This window comes from Amphiura filiformis, unplaced genomic scaffold, assembly GCF_039555335.1.
Source record: "Amphiura filiformis unplaced genomic scaffold, Afil_fr2py scaffold_34, whole genome shotgun sequence".
In the NCBI taxonomy this organism is placed as follows: domain Eukaryota; kingdom Metazoa; phylum Echinodermata; class Ophiuroidea; order Amphilepidida; family Amphiuridae; genus Amphiura; species Amphiura filiformis.
Window position 1 is genome coordinate 710,239 of NW_027305498.1, and position 16,574 is coordinate 726,812.

The following is a 16,574-nucleotide window of genomic DNA, read 5'->3' on the forward strand; positions in this document are numbered from 1 at the left end:
TGCCAGTTCTCTTTCCAAGAAGATCGTCAAACACGTGACTGAGAATGTATTGCCCCTCGTCCCTGTTCATGATGGTCTCCTGTTTTCTGATTTGTATCGCCTCCTTATTCCAGCGCTTGTATCTATCTGCCTCTTTACCTACAACCTTAGCCTCTTCCCAGTCTATAATATGGTCGTTCTCCTGCACATGGTCTGTGATGGCCGATTTATTGACAATGGTTTGGGATGCCTTTCTAACCGCGCGAGTCCGCACATTAGCCCCTGCCTTTTCCGCTTCTGCCCGGTGTTCTTCCATTCGCTTACCGAACGTTCTTCCCGTTTCACTTGAGTCACAGTTCTTACAAGATGTCTGGTAGACATCGAAACGTCCACAGTGAGTACTGTTTATTGGACTAGAAGTAAGAAATATTCCAATTTTATGTTTCATAACAGTCCTGATGAACATGTTCAGTAATGTTCGGGAAATACACGGACAAAGTACTGTCAAAAAACTACGTGACTTGGAGAATTGTGAACACAAGATTGCCAATCATCGGAATCATGTTGTATTTAGCCTACGTTGCCGAGACCTTAGCCTCACGCCGCCTAGCTTAAAGTTCAAATGCCCTATTAACACCAGAAAAGCCAAGAATATTGTGAATAAGGCGCAACGCGAATTATTACGCGAAAGAATAAGGGTTACCTACAACAAATTGGTGAATTTGAAGGACAAACAATCGTCGCTAGAACAGGAGATAAATAACGAAATCCCCGCGGAATCTGAGCTGACCATCCAAAGCTCGTCGCACATCGCGAGAGTCCGCGAGAGTACATTTGAGAAATCAAAATGTCGGCAAATGCGGAAGTTACAGATTCTGAAGGAGAAAAGTGTAAACATCGACCAAAAATGCCGGTTTACGACACCAGAACTGGATTTCTCCGGGACGCAATTGAAGAAGTGGGTGGTGAACTTATCGCAGTATAAACTGAGTAAGTCAGAAAATAGTGTCTTAGCTAAAGGGTTGAATTTTGCTGTGTCGCCAACAAATGTGTGTACGGAAGAATTTGTACTTGCCACGGAACTCGCGTGTAGAAATCTGCCGAATTCGGAAGCCGTGCAATTGCGTGCTAAAGTGGCCAGTACACTCGGTTCGTCAAAACCCCCTAAGTCCAATATAAGCAAGGATGAGAGGAAAGCTATTAAAGATCTTAAGAAAGTTGACTCGGTCATTATCCTCCCCGCTGACAAAGGGAAAGCCACGGTTGTGCTTGACAAAACGGAATATGAACAGAAAGTTAACACCATGTTAGGAGATGAAAAAACATACGAAGAGCTCTCTACTGACCCCACCCCTAAGTATAAAAGGAAGTTGGCTAGTATTCTGTCTAGACTTGTAAAGGAGGAGAAGATACCCAAGGAGAATTACAAAAAGTTGTATCCAACTGCGGAGAACATCCCAAGACTTTATTGTACTCCTAAAATCCATAAAGCCAATGCACCGCTAAGACCTATTGTGGATTATACCGCTACTATTGGGTACGAAACATCAAGATGGTTAGCGGGTATTTTGTCTCCTATGGTTGGTACCTCGGCTCACCATGTCGTGAATTCCAAGCGGCTAGCGGAAGAGTTAGAGAATATTGTGATCGATGAAGACGACATCCTAAATTCACATAATGTCGTGTCGTTGTTTACTTGCACGCCAATTCATAAGGTTCTGGGAATTGTGAAAGAGAGACTGGAGAATGGTTTTTATGAAGGTGTACAACAAGATGTATGGTTATAAACTGGATGTAGATGATGTGGTTGGGTTATTGGATTTTATCCTTTCTACAACATATTTTGCATTCAGAGGGAAAATCTACAGACAGTTATTTGGAGCTGCTATGGGTAGGCCTAGTCCCGTTTCTCCACTAGCCGCGAACATATTCATGGAACATCTGGAAGAGGCAGCCATTGCTACAGCGCCCATGAATTGCAAACCCAAGCTCTGGAAACGATATGATGATGGCATATTGGAAGTAGTCAACAAAGATGCCGTTTTACCGCCCACTAACCACCTCAACGAAATCGACGATACAACTCAATCAAGTTTACCTTTGAGGAAGAAAAAGATGGGAAAATCCCTTTTCTTGATACGTTGATTGTTAAGCGCGAGGACGGCACTGTAAAGTTATTAATGTATCGCAAGGCCAGTCACACTGACCAGTATCTGAATTTCGCATCGCACCATCCTCTGCATCAGAAACTGGGAGTGATAAGAACACTGATGGACAGAAAAGACAAGATCATCACAGAAGACAAAGATAAGGAAGAAGAAGAAGAAAACATCAAAAAAGCGCTTCACACATGTGGATATCCGCCATGGACTATTGACAGAGAGAAAAAAAGCAACAAGAAAGATGATAACAGCAAGTCGAAGGGTCTTGTCGTAATTCCCTATGTAGAGGGTGTCTCCGAACGCATAGCTAGAACTTTCAAAAGTTACAACATCGCCACTTCTATGAAACCCCATTGTTCCCTAAGGAATATGTTAGTTCACCCTAAGGATAAGCGTGACCCTGAGAACACCACGGATGTCATCTACGCGATTCCTTGTAAGAACTGTGACTCAACATATGTAGGTGAAAATGGAAGAAAGTTCGGTAAGCGAATGGAAGAACACCGGACAGAAGCGGAAAAGGCAGGGGCTAATGTGCGGACTCGCGCGGTTAGAAAGGCATCCCAAACCATTGTCAATAAATCGGCCATCACAGACCATGTGCAGGAGAACGACCATATTATAGACTGGGAAGAGGCTAAGGTAGTAGGTAAAGAGGCAGATAGATACAAGCGGTGGATTAAGGAGGCGATACAAATCAGAAACCAGGAGACCATCATGAACAGGGACGAGGGGCAATACATTCTCAGTCACGTGTTTGACGATCTTCTTGGAAAGAGAACTGGCAATCACGTTGCTAAGCAGCCATCAGCATCGGTGGTACACAGAAGTTCGTCACAACATCAATAGTGTAGAAAAAGATGTCTGGTAGACATCGAAACGTCCACAGTGAGTACTGTTTATTGGACTAGAAGTAAGAAATATTCCAATTTTATGTTTCATAACAGTCCTGATGAACATGTTCAGTGATATATATTATTAGGCTTGAGCCATATTTATCAGGGCAGTCTGTGTAACTCAATGGTTAGAGCGTTCGCCGCAAAAAGGTCTAGGGTTCAAGTCCCCGCACATTTAGGTATACAGGGTGTCCCAGAAAAATTACCGGGCAAACTAATTTGGCCGTAAGTTGAAAATTAAGCAACCAAATCAAAAATTTAAAGAGCAGCGTGTAGCTCATCTTATTTTGCATCTTACATGTTAATTTTACTTGAATCAGTAGACCAATTGCGAAGAAATGAGCGATTACATAATGCATGCGTCAATGCAGTTCATTCCAAGTTTGATCAACAGGCCCTTTTTCATATTCGCTAACCTCTTCCTAAGTTCTGTGTATCTCATTAAATCTAGTCCTCGTATCTATTTTATAATCGATAATGTTTTGTTATTCATGCTTTCACCTTTGAAGGCGGACGACCTGAATTCAGTCGATGAACAAGGGTAAAGCTGATAAATGAAGACATTACATCTCAAAAACTAACAACAAGCCCAACAACTCATTCCGTCTTCAACAATGGTTTTTGATATTCCGACAGGTTGGTTGGAGAGGACATTATTTTATAAATGATGGTTTAACAATGTGTTTTAATTAACATGATAATAACTGGACAGTAGTGCAGTCTATGCCCATTGCTTGAATGTTTCTTGTTAAACATGGTTGGCGAACAGTTTACTGCCCGTCAAAGGGCCTGCGTTGTCTTAAGATATGCAGAAACACACATTGCTGTGCAGGCCCAGCAAGATTTCAGACGGCGATATCACAGATGGCCTCCTTGTGAAAAAACAATCAGGAACAATTTCAAAAAGTATCAGGAGAAATGTACGAGCGTCAACCTGAATAAGGGCAGGTTAGGCAGGAGACCAAGAACTGTACGTACTTTGCACAACATAGCCGCTATCAGACAAGCCCTCCAACGCAATTCCAGAATGAGTGCAAGGCGGAACAACATAATGTCCAAATCATCATTTAACAGGGTTACTCGTCTGGACATTTTCTTCAATCTCTAGCTACAAGATTTAAGAAGTTTGTATTACCATTTCTTGGAAATATTCCAAAAAGAAAAAAGAAAACCGATACTTTTAACCAGCTCGAATTCATTCTTTATGTTGTCCAATATATTAACATTTTCTAAACGAAGAAAGATATTTACAAGTACTGAGTATCATGCAAGGTTTCATTTTAATATTGTAAAGTTTGTTTGTAAGAAACAGATTGTTTAAGAAGAACAAGAAGGATTTCACCAAACAAAATATAAAGCATGTTAACCACTAGTACATTGTGTGGAGTGAACTTTCTTGCAAACTTGGAATGAAGTGAATTTGTGCATGTGTTATGTAATCGCTCATTTCTTCGCAACTGGTCAACCGATTCAAATAAAATTGACATATAAGATGCAAAATAAAATGGGCTACACGCTGCTTTTTAAATTTTACGATTCGGTTGCTTAATTCTCAAGTTATGGCCAAATTAGTTTGCCCGGTATTTTTTTCTGGGACACCCTGTATGTACCCGGAGTTCTTTTCTCTGGTATATCAGCCTATGCATGTCATGTTCTCGCCATTATCTTGTAATATATGAACTAGGTCAAAGGTCGTACATCAAATTTCAATCGTTATTATTGATTTATGACCCCTCAATTGCAATGTGAGTGAGTGTTCGTGAATACCTTGGATGGGGGGGTGGAACCTCGGACATCGAAATTTGTATGATCCTTTAAAAAGAGTGGCTTTTTTAGTCCATCTCCTTTTTATGGTCTAACAATGTTTTGATCCTCTTCATTTTCGTAACACGAAATCAACATATAGGCCTATATGCTAAATGCGTAATGTGTTGAAATAAATAAATCAAGTACTGAGAAAGTACGAATGTCAAGCTCGGGACACTAAACAAGTGGATAAGTGGAACAAAAACACATATTTCAAATTAGAGAAAGGATATTACAAACCATTCAGATTGATCGCTCACTTCATAATGCAAGTAAATTGATTCAGATTTTGTGAAATACGTAAATATGCTATACTGTGCTTCAAAATATCGACACAATGTACCAAACAAACACATTTCACAAAACACATAATGCAGTATATATCTTAACTTTGTTTTCAAATATCTTTTTTCGTTTATAGCTCTGGCAGTGGTGCATAGCCAACTTTGTGTTCTGAAAGAAAGACCAGATCCTTCAAGAGGCGGTACCTAAGATGGTCTCTATCATATGTAGAAATATGTTTCTGTCAAGGTTTCGTAGCACCGAAAAATGTGAAAACCTGTCATGGACGGGAGAAAGAGTATGAGGATAGAGATATGTGGTTTATTGATGACCCACGTCTACTTACCATGCGACATAACTGGAAGAAGAGTACACTTGATGAAATTTTGGACCGCGCCTATTGCGGTAAAACATTTTTTCATGTATTATACGGTAGCACTAGTAATAGTAGTGGTAGTAGTAGGTCGGAATAGTTCGTTGATAGAGTCCCAGCTCTGGGGGAGGCACTTAACACAAATGACCATACGGGTATGTTCCACCGGAAAGACCACCCTTTTTGGATTTCGCAGCTCCGAAAGACCCCCTATATTTGATCAAAATAGAGCACTGTAAGACCATTGATTTTGATCATTTTAGCTCTAAAAGTTGCTCATTCCTCTTATTGCTGGTTTTTCAGACAATTTATTAACCAGAAAGCCAAGAAAGATCCTTGATTTTGGCTTTTCGCAGCCCCAACGGTCCCCATTTTACTTTACTTGTAGCTCCAAAAGACCCCCCCCCCCTTTACCGGTACGCCGTCAGCTCCCAAAGACCCACCACCTCAAAATTCCGCGGGAACATACCCACCAAGTTTTTGATGTGCCCCCCCCCCACTCCCGCCGGGTCTGTCATTTTATTCGTTTCAAGATAAGCACTCCTGGTACATCAATCTGTTAAGGAGACAGTCACCTTATGCAATGTATTTCTATCTAGATTAGTGTGCTCTGGTGCCTCTGGACTTGGAACCAGTTTTTGGTGGGTTTATACCAGGGAAGTGCCACCTCCCTGTACTGGCTAAACCTTGTTTTGTGAGCGCTCAATCATCCCACTTCCGTCAAGGCATATTGGTGGTGTTGTTGGTAGCTCCACCTGTCTGAAAGCTTTTGACATAATTCCTTAATGATGTTTTTTTAATTCATCATTTCTTTCAGACGTGAATGAATGTGCTAGTATTTTATGTTTCAATGGCGGAACATGTTATGATCTTGTCAACAACTACATGTGCTTATGTACCCCTGGTTGGGCAGGAATCAACTGTGAACAGAGTAAGTTTAAGGTGAATCATGTATATTTTTTTTCGAGCACAAGTTCAAAATGAAAGTAAATTCCCATCATAAACAACACATTTTGCCTCTTATATCAAAATACCAATATGAAAATTATGAAATATGAAATTTGTATCTGTTATACACGCCTATTAATTCAATCTGTGAATGTGATTTGGAAAACGTCATATTATGCAATAGTTGGCTGTGTAGATTTCGGGTGCTTTGAGTTCTCAGGACTTGGGACCAATCTTTGATAGGTCAAACCTGATTTTGTGCTCAACAATCCCATGATCCTCAGATGAAATTGCCGGTGTTGTGTGTAGCTCCATCTGTATGAATGCCTTTGGCATAAATCATTTATTTCAGATGTGAATTTCAGATGTGAATGTGCTAGTATTTCATGTTTCAATGGTGGAACATGTTATGATCTTGTCAACGAATACAGGTGCACATGTTCTCCTGGCTGGACAGGAATCAACTGTGAACAGCGTAAGTTTTAGTGTAAGTAGTGAGGGTGACAGATATTTGTTTCGAGCGCAAGTTCGTAACAAGACTAAATTTACACCATAAATAAATCCGAAATTAGGTGTAGGGATGAGGTTGTCATGTAGATAGGTAACATTATCGCACGGTTATTGGTCGTGTCGTTTGTGATTGACCAATAAAGTGACATGATTTGCTCATGAATATTTATGGGGTAATCCTTATTAATTTTATTAAATTTGGTTTAAGGGTTGTGCTGTGCGGATATATTTGAGGCTTTTACTAAGAGGTTCACTGTATAAATATGTATATACATGTACAGTTGGATGAAATATTACAAAGCACACTATAGTAAAATACCGTGTGAGGCTTTGTTTCCCAAATGAGAACAATAGTCTGCATATTGTTATGCAGCATTGTTATGGTAAATAATAGTACAATTCATTGTTGCTAATGTCAAACTTGTCAAAGTGATTGTGACTGTATCACACAAGTAAATGAGAGCATGATATAGTGTCCGCTTCATTTACTTACGTCATCAGCCCGCTGCCTTGAAAATAAATTTCGCTTCAAACGGGGGAAGAACACAATTACTCTTTTTTTTTCAGGAGAAATACGCATAAAAAAGTAACATATTTTATCATACCAAATAAAGCCTTGAGTGTCGAAGGGGTAAAGCTGGTTAACATTTTCAAAATGTTTGAATTCCTTTTGAACCACTAAATGTATATATGGGCTTGAACCTATAAACTATTCGCACTTAAATGAGCTATTATGTCTATAAATGTTGCTTGTTTATTTACTGTTTTATATGTGTTTTTACCATTCACGTTGTGTTTTTAAACACATTTGTTGATGTACTGCAAATCAAATCAGATTTGTCGCATCTGTACAATACATTTCATTATCACAACTATTTTTGATCTCATTGTAGGTGTTTGTTCTCATGAATGGCAAGGAAAGTGTTACAATTATGTTGCAATCTCTAAAGCATGGTCTGATGCTGAAATATATTGCAACAGTCAGTATGGAGCTCATCTTGTGAGCATTCATTCCTCAGAGGAAAACAACTTTGTCAGCGGGCTTAGTGGATCTGTTGATGTAAGTCACAGTCTGCATTTTAAGGGATTAAAACGGATCACATAGCAATAATTAGGAAAATATTAAGCGATAGAATGTTTGTCCATCACAAATAGCGATAAACAATAATTATCTTTAAATTGTATTTCTGTAGACTTTTTCGCAAGTAATCATGTTTGTAAGAATGCTAACTTCAGCCATGGTGAAGATATAGATAAATAACTATTCCTTCGTGTATCATACAGGGTGGGACAATAATGATATGTAACCAACCAACTTAACAAAAAATTCCGATGAAATAATTATTGAAAAATATTAGAATTGCATGATAACCCAGATGGTAAATGTACCCTTTTCGGTTACCGCAAAATAATTTAAACAAGTTATTTCTGATATAAATATGATATAGGTAAAGGCTTCAATCCCTTCTCTACATTAGTCCCATTTATTTTCAGCAAGCCAGTCCATGAATACTTTAAATATAATCCGAATCAATTATATTTAAGATGTTCTCGAAAATGTTTTGCTGCGACCCTTTTGTAGGGTCCCGTATTTTAGAGAACCATACCCAAAATACACAAAGAAGATCTGAGCGGTGTCTTAGGCCATTTCAAAGGCGCTGAGTTCGAATCAGCTATAGATGATATTGATAATGGGGAGAGTGAGCAGTGGTCAAGTTCAAATTAAAAAACAAAACAATCATAAACAATTTTGCGATGTTATATTACATTTTTTTTCTAAATCCTTATGAGCAGAGGAATACTTCGGATCTGTTTTCAACAAGAAACTATTTTATCCCTGTACCTGGTAGTGTGACTTTAAAATGACACTTTGACCACTTTCCCTCAAATTGAAAATGTTACCTATAGCTGATTCCATTCGCACTCCGCACACTTGACACTCTTGAATACGGTTTAACCTGTTTTAGAGCCTTTTTGGGTTGCTGAATCCCCTAATGTGTGATGGTAACTGTATTTAATTTTGCACTTTATTTTTGAAGACGTGGATAGGATTGAGTGACCAGGCCACTGAAGGTACATACAATTGGAGTGATGACACCTAAGTAAACTACGTACACTGGCTGTCTGGCCAGCCAGACAATGCTGGTGGTATTGAAGATTGCGTCCATTTTGGAATTCAGTCAGCTGGAATGACAACCCCTGTACTGCAGAAATGATATTTGTTTGTAAAAACTAGTGCCTTTGCAATTCAAAACATACTTAAATTTTGCCACACAATGAAATTACCGAACATTTTTTTTTTTTCGGATAGACTTATCGCGGATGTTTCACGAAATTTCGTAGTTAAGTATTTTTTTTGTGTGTGTGTTTTGTTTTTTAATTTGGAATACGCTTCTCTTGACGTAAAAATCAAAGCATTAACGGATGACATAATTTTCAAAAATTTGGCATGATATTGGAGGGCTTTTTTTGTCATTTTTACTATGAGTTTTTTTGCCTAGAAATATTTATCATATGCACTGCATTCGCTAGGTAGTGGGGCTATTATTTGTAAGGGCTTAAGGGCTGGGGTATGAACGTTTGGACAGTATTTATTTTGGGACATTAGAGCACATCAGACATATCGAATTGCATTCTGAATACGAAGAATGTCATTCTGATATCAAATAATTTTGATTTTTTGAAATTCGCAATTTAATACACATTTTATGGCAAATCATTAAAAATGGATATTTTTGATATTTAACAGTACTTGAAGTAAACTTTATAAATCTGATGATTTATACTTAAAGTGTATGTAGGTGGGATGAAAATCCGACGATCAATTGAAAATTTTGACCTTTCGTATTGAAGATATGGATTTTTTCCCCAAAACACACAAAAAAAAATTAGGTCATTTTGGGAAAAAATCCATATCTTCAATATGAAAGGTCAAAATTTTCAATTGACCGTCGGCTTTTCCTTCCTGCTACATACACTTTAAGAATATATCATTAGATTTATATAATTTACTTCGAGGACTGTTATATATCAAAAATTTGAAAAATATCAAATTTTTATAATTTGTCATAAAATTTGTATTATATTGTAATTTTCAAAAATGAAAATTATTTGATATCAGAAAGACATGCTTCGTATTCAGAATGCAATTCGATAGGTCTGAGGTGCTCTCATGTCCCACAAAAATACTGTCGAAACACAATAAACGCTCATTTTAGATCCCTTAAATAATTAGAGAAGCACATAGCACTAGCTGTTTATATTTTATTTTCATTGTTGTGTAATGTCTTTAAAGTTATATTTAGTGGTATCTTAATTGGATTTTATATTAGTTATCAACTGTATCAATTCATTTGTAATTTGACTCAACGAGTGAACGAATCAATTAATCTAATGTTTTTAATGAATTGATGTTCATTTTGGTTGAGAGACTGTACTCTAATGTCAAATAGACACTGATTATTAATACAGTTTATGAGGGCAATGCATAAATAACAAATCCAGTTGCGGTAATTGTGGCGATTAGTGGCTATCAATTCCGTTGTAAAGCAGCACGAGCATATCCATGGGGCGAGTCTGATGGAGCAAATACCTATAAAGTGGATACAAAAATAAACAAAAGTAAATCATATATATTATTGAAGTCTGACTTGTGGCCCTTGAACATGTTTAAATCAAATCTGCCAAAAGGTTATATAGGAAATATTTTTTAAGAATGTTCATGGGCCAATGACACAAAGGAGGTTTTTCCTGCCCAACTACGATTAAAGGCAACATGATACTTCTTTTCAAGCTCACAATCTCTTGATCGGGAAACTGTAACCTTTAAAAGTGATTGGTAAGATATTATATATGTAGTTGTTCAACAAACCTCAAAGTTGTTTTCCATCCCAATTTTCGCAAGGTTAGTCAGGAAATACGGGTAAAGGGGAATTTCAATGGATGCTTCCTGAATCTGTAATTGATAGCAAATGGAATAAACATGTTATTTATGTTCAGCATCGTTTTCTATTTTTTCTTTATCAAATTAATTTATGACTTGGTAGAGAAAGGGAATTTAATGACATGAAAATAGGGACGACGTAGAAGAAGAAAATTAATCCAATGATTTAATTATTTGGTCTTACCTCCGGTATGTTATTTAATATTTCCTCTACGATTTTATAACCAGCTTGATGTATTGAGTTAACGACTTCGCCAGTTTCCGGTGGTCCACTAAACACCGTTAGAGTTATATTTTCACTGACTCCCTGTACAACAGCAATAAGAAACTTAACAACATCTATGTCTACTCGTTGCCCTTTGGTTGCCTACATAATAATGGGCCGGCGTAGTTTTTTCTTATTGTGTAAACAAATTGAGCTACCAAATGTACTCGACTTAGTACCAATAGACACAGTAAACGTTCAGAGATACGTAGTTTTGTCCAGGTAGCCATTCAGGGGATTATCTTAGAGGTATTTTGACTAGGAATACACAGACATCCAAAATCAAAGCAACATTGTCCAGACTTGTCCAAATATCTTGTATAAAAGTCAACTAAAGTCTGCACAAAAAGTAACTCAGCTGTTATAAATACGCCTGTAGATTCAGAACTAATAATTGTTTTCACACTATTTCAGCATAGAGAGAAGCATGATTTATTTACGCGCATTTTGATACCCCATTCGTCAAATGTCGTTCAATATTAACAACACAGTAGTGCTTTTACAGAAAAATACCCGAATTTAAAAGTTGCAGTTTACAGCGATCAATGGTTATAATGCCAGCACTGTAAACACGTAAAGCCCGCCATTATCTTCGCGCTTACTTCAAATCAATACAAATAACTGCAACTTTTAAATTGGGGTATTTTTCTTTCAAAACACTGCTGTATTGTCAATATTGAACGAAATGACAAATGGGATATCAAAATGCGCGTAAAAAATCACCCTTCTTTTATGTTGAAATATTGTGAAAACAATTATTAGTTCTGAATCTATAGGCGTATTTATAACAGCTGAGTTACTTTTTGTGCAGACTTTATATTGTATATTGTAATATAATAACTTCAATCTTCAATCAACCCCCGTGTATGCGATATGTATATGAATAGACACTCAAGTAGGCTTCAAATGTCTATCATGATGCAGTCATGTCTACAGTAGAATTCATCTCGACCTTTGCAGGACTTAAACCCCATTAAAAGCTATTAAACCAAGATAACACTCATTGAAACAGCTCAACTGATTAAATCGGATCTTCTCTGGTTGTGCACATGTGTCTGTTTTACACGTGCGATATCGCAATAAAGCTGGTATTATAGCTTCAGTTGGGTAACCGATTATAAAGGAAACGGAAGGAAACAATGGTATGTGCACCTTTGTTCACGAAATGAGACAATGGCCTGCTTTTTGTTCACGAAATGAGACAATGGCCTGCTTTTTGTTAACCAGCATTCTTGAAAATGGGCAACATAATGATTGTTGACTTAACACAGTTTGGAAATAATTTCTTCATATTTTTGGTGTTATTTGTCGTTTACATATCCTTCCTAAAACACAAAAGTGCGACCCTCTCCAAACACCTAAATTAGCTAAAAATTTAGGACATGTTACAAAACTGTATTTTCTAGAATTTCATAGAATAGTGTAAATGTAGCTTGTACCGTTTTTTTGTGGCATCCTTCAGAACGGAGCGGTCCGTTACCAATATAGCTCAATATTTTCGGTCAAATCTCCATTCAATTAACACTGGGAGTTGGCTAGCTATGAGCTAGCTATGCTTTGCCCTCACTCATATTCTACGAAAGTGCGACCCCTTCTGAACATCTAACCTAGCTGTAATTTTAGGTCATGTTAGAGAAATATATTTGCTAGAAGTTTGGAGAATAGTTTAAATATTGGCTGGTTATTTTTCCTTTGTATACTTTGATCAAGATATCTTCAAACCTGATATTCTGCGGTTTATTAGGCAGGATAATAGCAAACCACATGACCAAAACCAAGATTAAACTCAATATTTGAAATGACCGCTTGTTTGCTCGGTGCTTTGTTCTTATCCTTGTTGATTTATCGCGAATTGTCGAACTATATGTATGCTGCGCACACAAACTACTTCAATACATAAAACAAAGGCAACTTTAATTAACACTAAATTTAAATTACCAAATAAAGTAGTCGACAGACGGAGAATTTTGTTCTGCGTATTTGGTTCCTCATTCAAGACGAGGCGATTTTATTTCCCCATTTTATATAACAATCTGAATGAAATGGCGAGCATGAATAGACTTTTTCCCTCATAACACACAGCTATGCACACCGTAGCTAATTAGCGTTAATCTTTCACGCTCTAAGGGAATTGGTCTATTTTGAAACCCTACCTAATGTCGTTCAAATTGATGTAAATTGGGGGGTAAATCATTCGTGCCGAATGAGGTATCAAAATACGCCAAACAAAGTTATTAAGAAAAGGCCAGGATATACACTGTCCTTACCAAGTTTTATCAAAATCAGTGTTCTCGCTGTAAAGCCATTTCAGCCAAACTTCAGTTGACAGCAGCCATTTATCGGATTCTGGGAGTGAGGTGTAGTCGTCCATAAAAAATCCCAAGAATTGAAACTGTGTCGTCTTTATAATTCGCATGTCTTTCAGACCTGCATAAATCTTTGGGGTTTCTATAACGTAAAAAAATGGTTATAAAGATTCATTTTTTTCTCGACTCGTCGAAATGTCGAAATATCTTCATGAACGATTTAACTCAAAACTTTGTGTCTGTAGAAAGTCGTCGTAGCCTACTCTTATAATATTAAGATCACTGACCATCCATAACTCAGCCATTCCAGCCATCGAGACACCCCTTGCCCTTGATTCACTGTTCACAGCGACTTAATGCCAGCTATTTTTTGCATGTTGCGCATGTGTTGCGCCTAAGATTAACACTATCTGTCGTTTATACGTGCCTATTTTTGTACTAGAAGTACCTTGTGAGAATAAGGCTGTCAAGCAGGTCATCCTCCTTATATGAGACAATTCATCAAAAAAGCATACCCTCATAAAATAAAATACCAATGATTTTCACAGATGTAAACTTGTAGCATAGTTGTGGCACTCAATACAATTACTATTCCTTACCATCTCTGTCGTGTTCAACTTCTGCGAACCTAATAGCTTCTGGGCTGCTAAGAAATGCATGGTTATGTTCAGAACCAAGATTGTCCATTCTTCGCCATGGTACTTCTTCTATGTACACCACACAATTGATGACTTGTTCATATTCATCTAGATGGTTTTGGCAGATATCCAGGGCAAACTGTTCAGCTGTTTCTATCTGCAGACACAACAAATAATGGATGACAAAAAAAAAAGAGGTGGCTTAACAATTTTGTTTAGAAATACAAATAATATCTATTTATGTCTGTCAATCTGCTCCAGTCCTGTGTCCCAAGACACAGGATTGGAACTAGATCCTGCGTGGGACAACCTGATCAAAACCAGCGGCACTGAGGGCAGGATTCCGCAGGAAACTTCGGTGACTTCGGTGACGGCATCAAGTGTGATGTCACCTGATCAAGTTGGACTCTATGGGCGAGTTTCCCGACAGGAGTCTTAGTAAGCCTTAGTCTTAAGGTGGCCTTGAGGCTACTAAGCCTAGCCTGCGCTCTCTAAGCCCGAGTCTTAACTCTAGCCGGATTTCTTCAAGACAAATTCAACCTAGTCTTAGTGGCCTTGCAGGCTTAACGCTTGACAACCTCGTCCCTTTCTACCGGCGACTTATTTGTCAACACCCTCGTCGCACCGGGCGACACGGGTGGGGGGAGGTGGAGGTCTGAGTAGTTATGGAATCTGCTTGGAATCTCTAATTCTATGAGAAACGGAAAATTTAATCACATATATCACAATAATGTCACTCTGCAAGTTTATTGTTATGTGCAACAAACAGGGACTTTCTTTGTATAAAGATTGATACGGCGATGTTCAGCTGAGAAGATAACAATGGTATGCTCTCCGATATAGTGTTAAACTGTTGCGATTGGGAGTTCACATTATCTTGCTAATGGTAGTGAGCTTTGTCAAAATTTCATAGCGAATGTGTAGGAAAATTCAAATATCGCATATTCTTTGTTCTTAAGGTATGTTGTAAAGAGGTCTGAAACAACAACACTTTTGAAAACATGTATATAACGCATTCACAACAATAAATCAAGCTGGTTTTCAAAGTATATGATTTGTAGAATGAACTTTTGCAAAACATGAAAGTGTTATTTTTCAATAATATATTGATTTAGATAATGAAAATCGATTTTAATTTTTGCTGCTTCGACCGACAATACCTAGTCTACCCTTAAAGAAGTGTTATTTTTTTTAATTCTTCTCATATCAGGTTAAACATTTTTATGGCCCCCTTTCCCCAACACAGAATCAAGAAAGATAAATCATTGTTGGAACTAGGGCGCGGAGTGTGCACAAACTTTGATTGTAAGAGTAAAGAAAGGGTGCGAAGGCTTGAAAATTTGATCGTAAGTGTTAAGAACAAAAAGATAATTGGGCATTATATATTAGTGATTTTATAACCGCTCTATTTTTAGTGTAAAAAATTACGACCCTCTTAATTTTGTATAAAAACAGATCCCTCAATATATTCCTGCCCACCCCATGAGCTTATGACTACAGAAGCCTTAATAAGAAATGTCTAGAATGTCAATACATAAAGCATACAATGAGCAACCAATAAACCTTAACATCATACGATGTTCAATCACCTAAAAGGGAGAGGGCAACGAAATAGAACAGCCCAACGGTTGAAGCAAAAATATGGTTTTATAAAATAGAAACAAGATGCAAAAATAATTAAAAAAATATATTTCATATTTCATAGCTAATTCATCAAAGGCTCGTTAAACTCAATTATTAAAGGCAACTTCAGTGAAAAACGTTTCATTACAATTTAATTTGATTTGCTTGAGCACACATATCAATAGCTATGGTTAAAGAAGTGTCATTTATTAATATTCTCATATCAAAAGTTTAGCCTTGTTGCCCAAAAAAAATGTAAATTGGATATTGGAATGATATTTCACACATAACTACATTATACTTCATTGCAAAACTAAAAACAATTTTGAAAAACCAAACTTTTTCTTTAAAAATTAAATTGTGATTTTTTTGTGTGTGTGTAATTTTCAGATATTGCAATGATAAATTACATTTACTAGTAATATTTGCAATTATCATGATTATGCCTAAATGGCTGACAAATCTGGTGTCACACGCTTGACTGGTGTAACTAACAATTATTGCCATGTACATGTGGCACTAACAAACGAATGGTTTAGCTTTATCGTTAAAACCAAAATATAGCTATATATAATTAATATATTATATTTCAAGGTGAGGTCAAATTTTGTACCGAATTTTGTTTGTGCATGCTCAAAATGGAAACTATCCACATGATTTATTTCTCAGTGCTATAAATTGTATTTCCAATTATAAGTAATTTGCAATGACATATTTCTGTGCCGAAATGTGCTTCCCCACAAATAATTATACCCATCACAAAATGTTGCATGTCATAACGTTATTGCCTTAAATTGACTTTGGACTTCCTTGCAATACATATAAGTATTCTGTTTTAATATT

General features: G+C 37.1%; 2 protein-coding genes across 2 annotated transcripts; one reads left to right on the top strand and one right to left on the bottom strand.

The window, feature by feature from the left end:
* Window positions 1-443: 443 nt before the first annotated feature.
* LOC140143967 (uncharacterized) lies at window positions 444-1,766 on the top strand. The gene has a single exon (XM_072165798.1). It carries the CDS (start codon window positions 444-446, stop codon window positions 1,764-1,766), a length of 1,323 nt encoding a protein of 440 aa, XP_072021899.1.
* An 8,544-nt stretch (window positions 1,767-10,310) lies between these two features.
* LOC140143968 (uricase-like) lies at window positions 10,311-16,238 on the bottom strand. Its single transcript, XM_072165799.1, has 6 exons — window positions 16,227-16,238; window positions 14,070-14,265; window positions 13,432-13,612; window positions 11,084-11,206; window positions 10,828-10,911; window positions 10,311-10,548 (listed from the first exon to the last, which is right to left on the bottom strand). The coding sequence occupies exons 1-4, from the start codon at window positions 16,236-16,238 to the stop codon at window positions 11,188-11,190; spliced, it is 408 nt and encodes a 135-aa protein (XP_072021900.1). The 3' UTR covers window positions 10,311-10,548; window positions 10,828-10,911; window positions 11,084-11,187.
* Between the last annotated feature and the right edge of the window lie 336 nt (window positions 16,239-16,574).

What these genes read in the sequence shown, in the direction of transcription:
- LOC140143967 (XM_072165798.1), top strand. Translation starts at nt 444, where the DNA reads ATGTTCAGTAATGTTCGGGAAATACACGGACAAAGTACTGTCAAAAAA.
- LOC140143968 (XM_072165799.1), bottom strand. An exon ending in AGTTGAACACGACAGAGATG is followed by an intron (nt 13,613 to 14,069) that starts GTAAGGAATAGT and finishes TTTACGTTATAG; the next exon opens with AAACCCCAAAGATTTATGCA.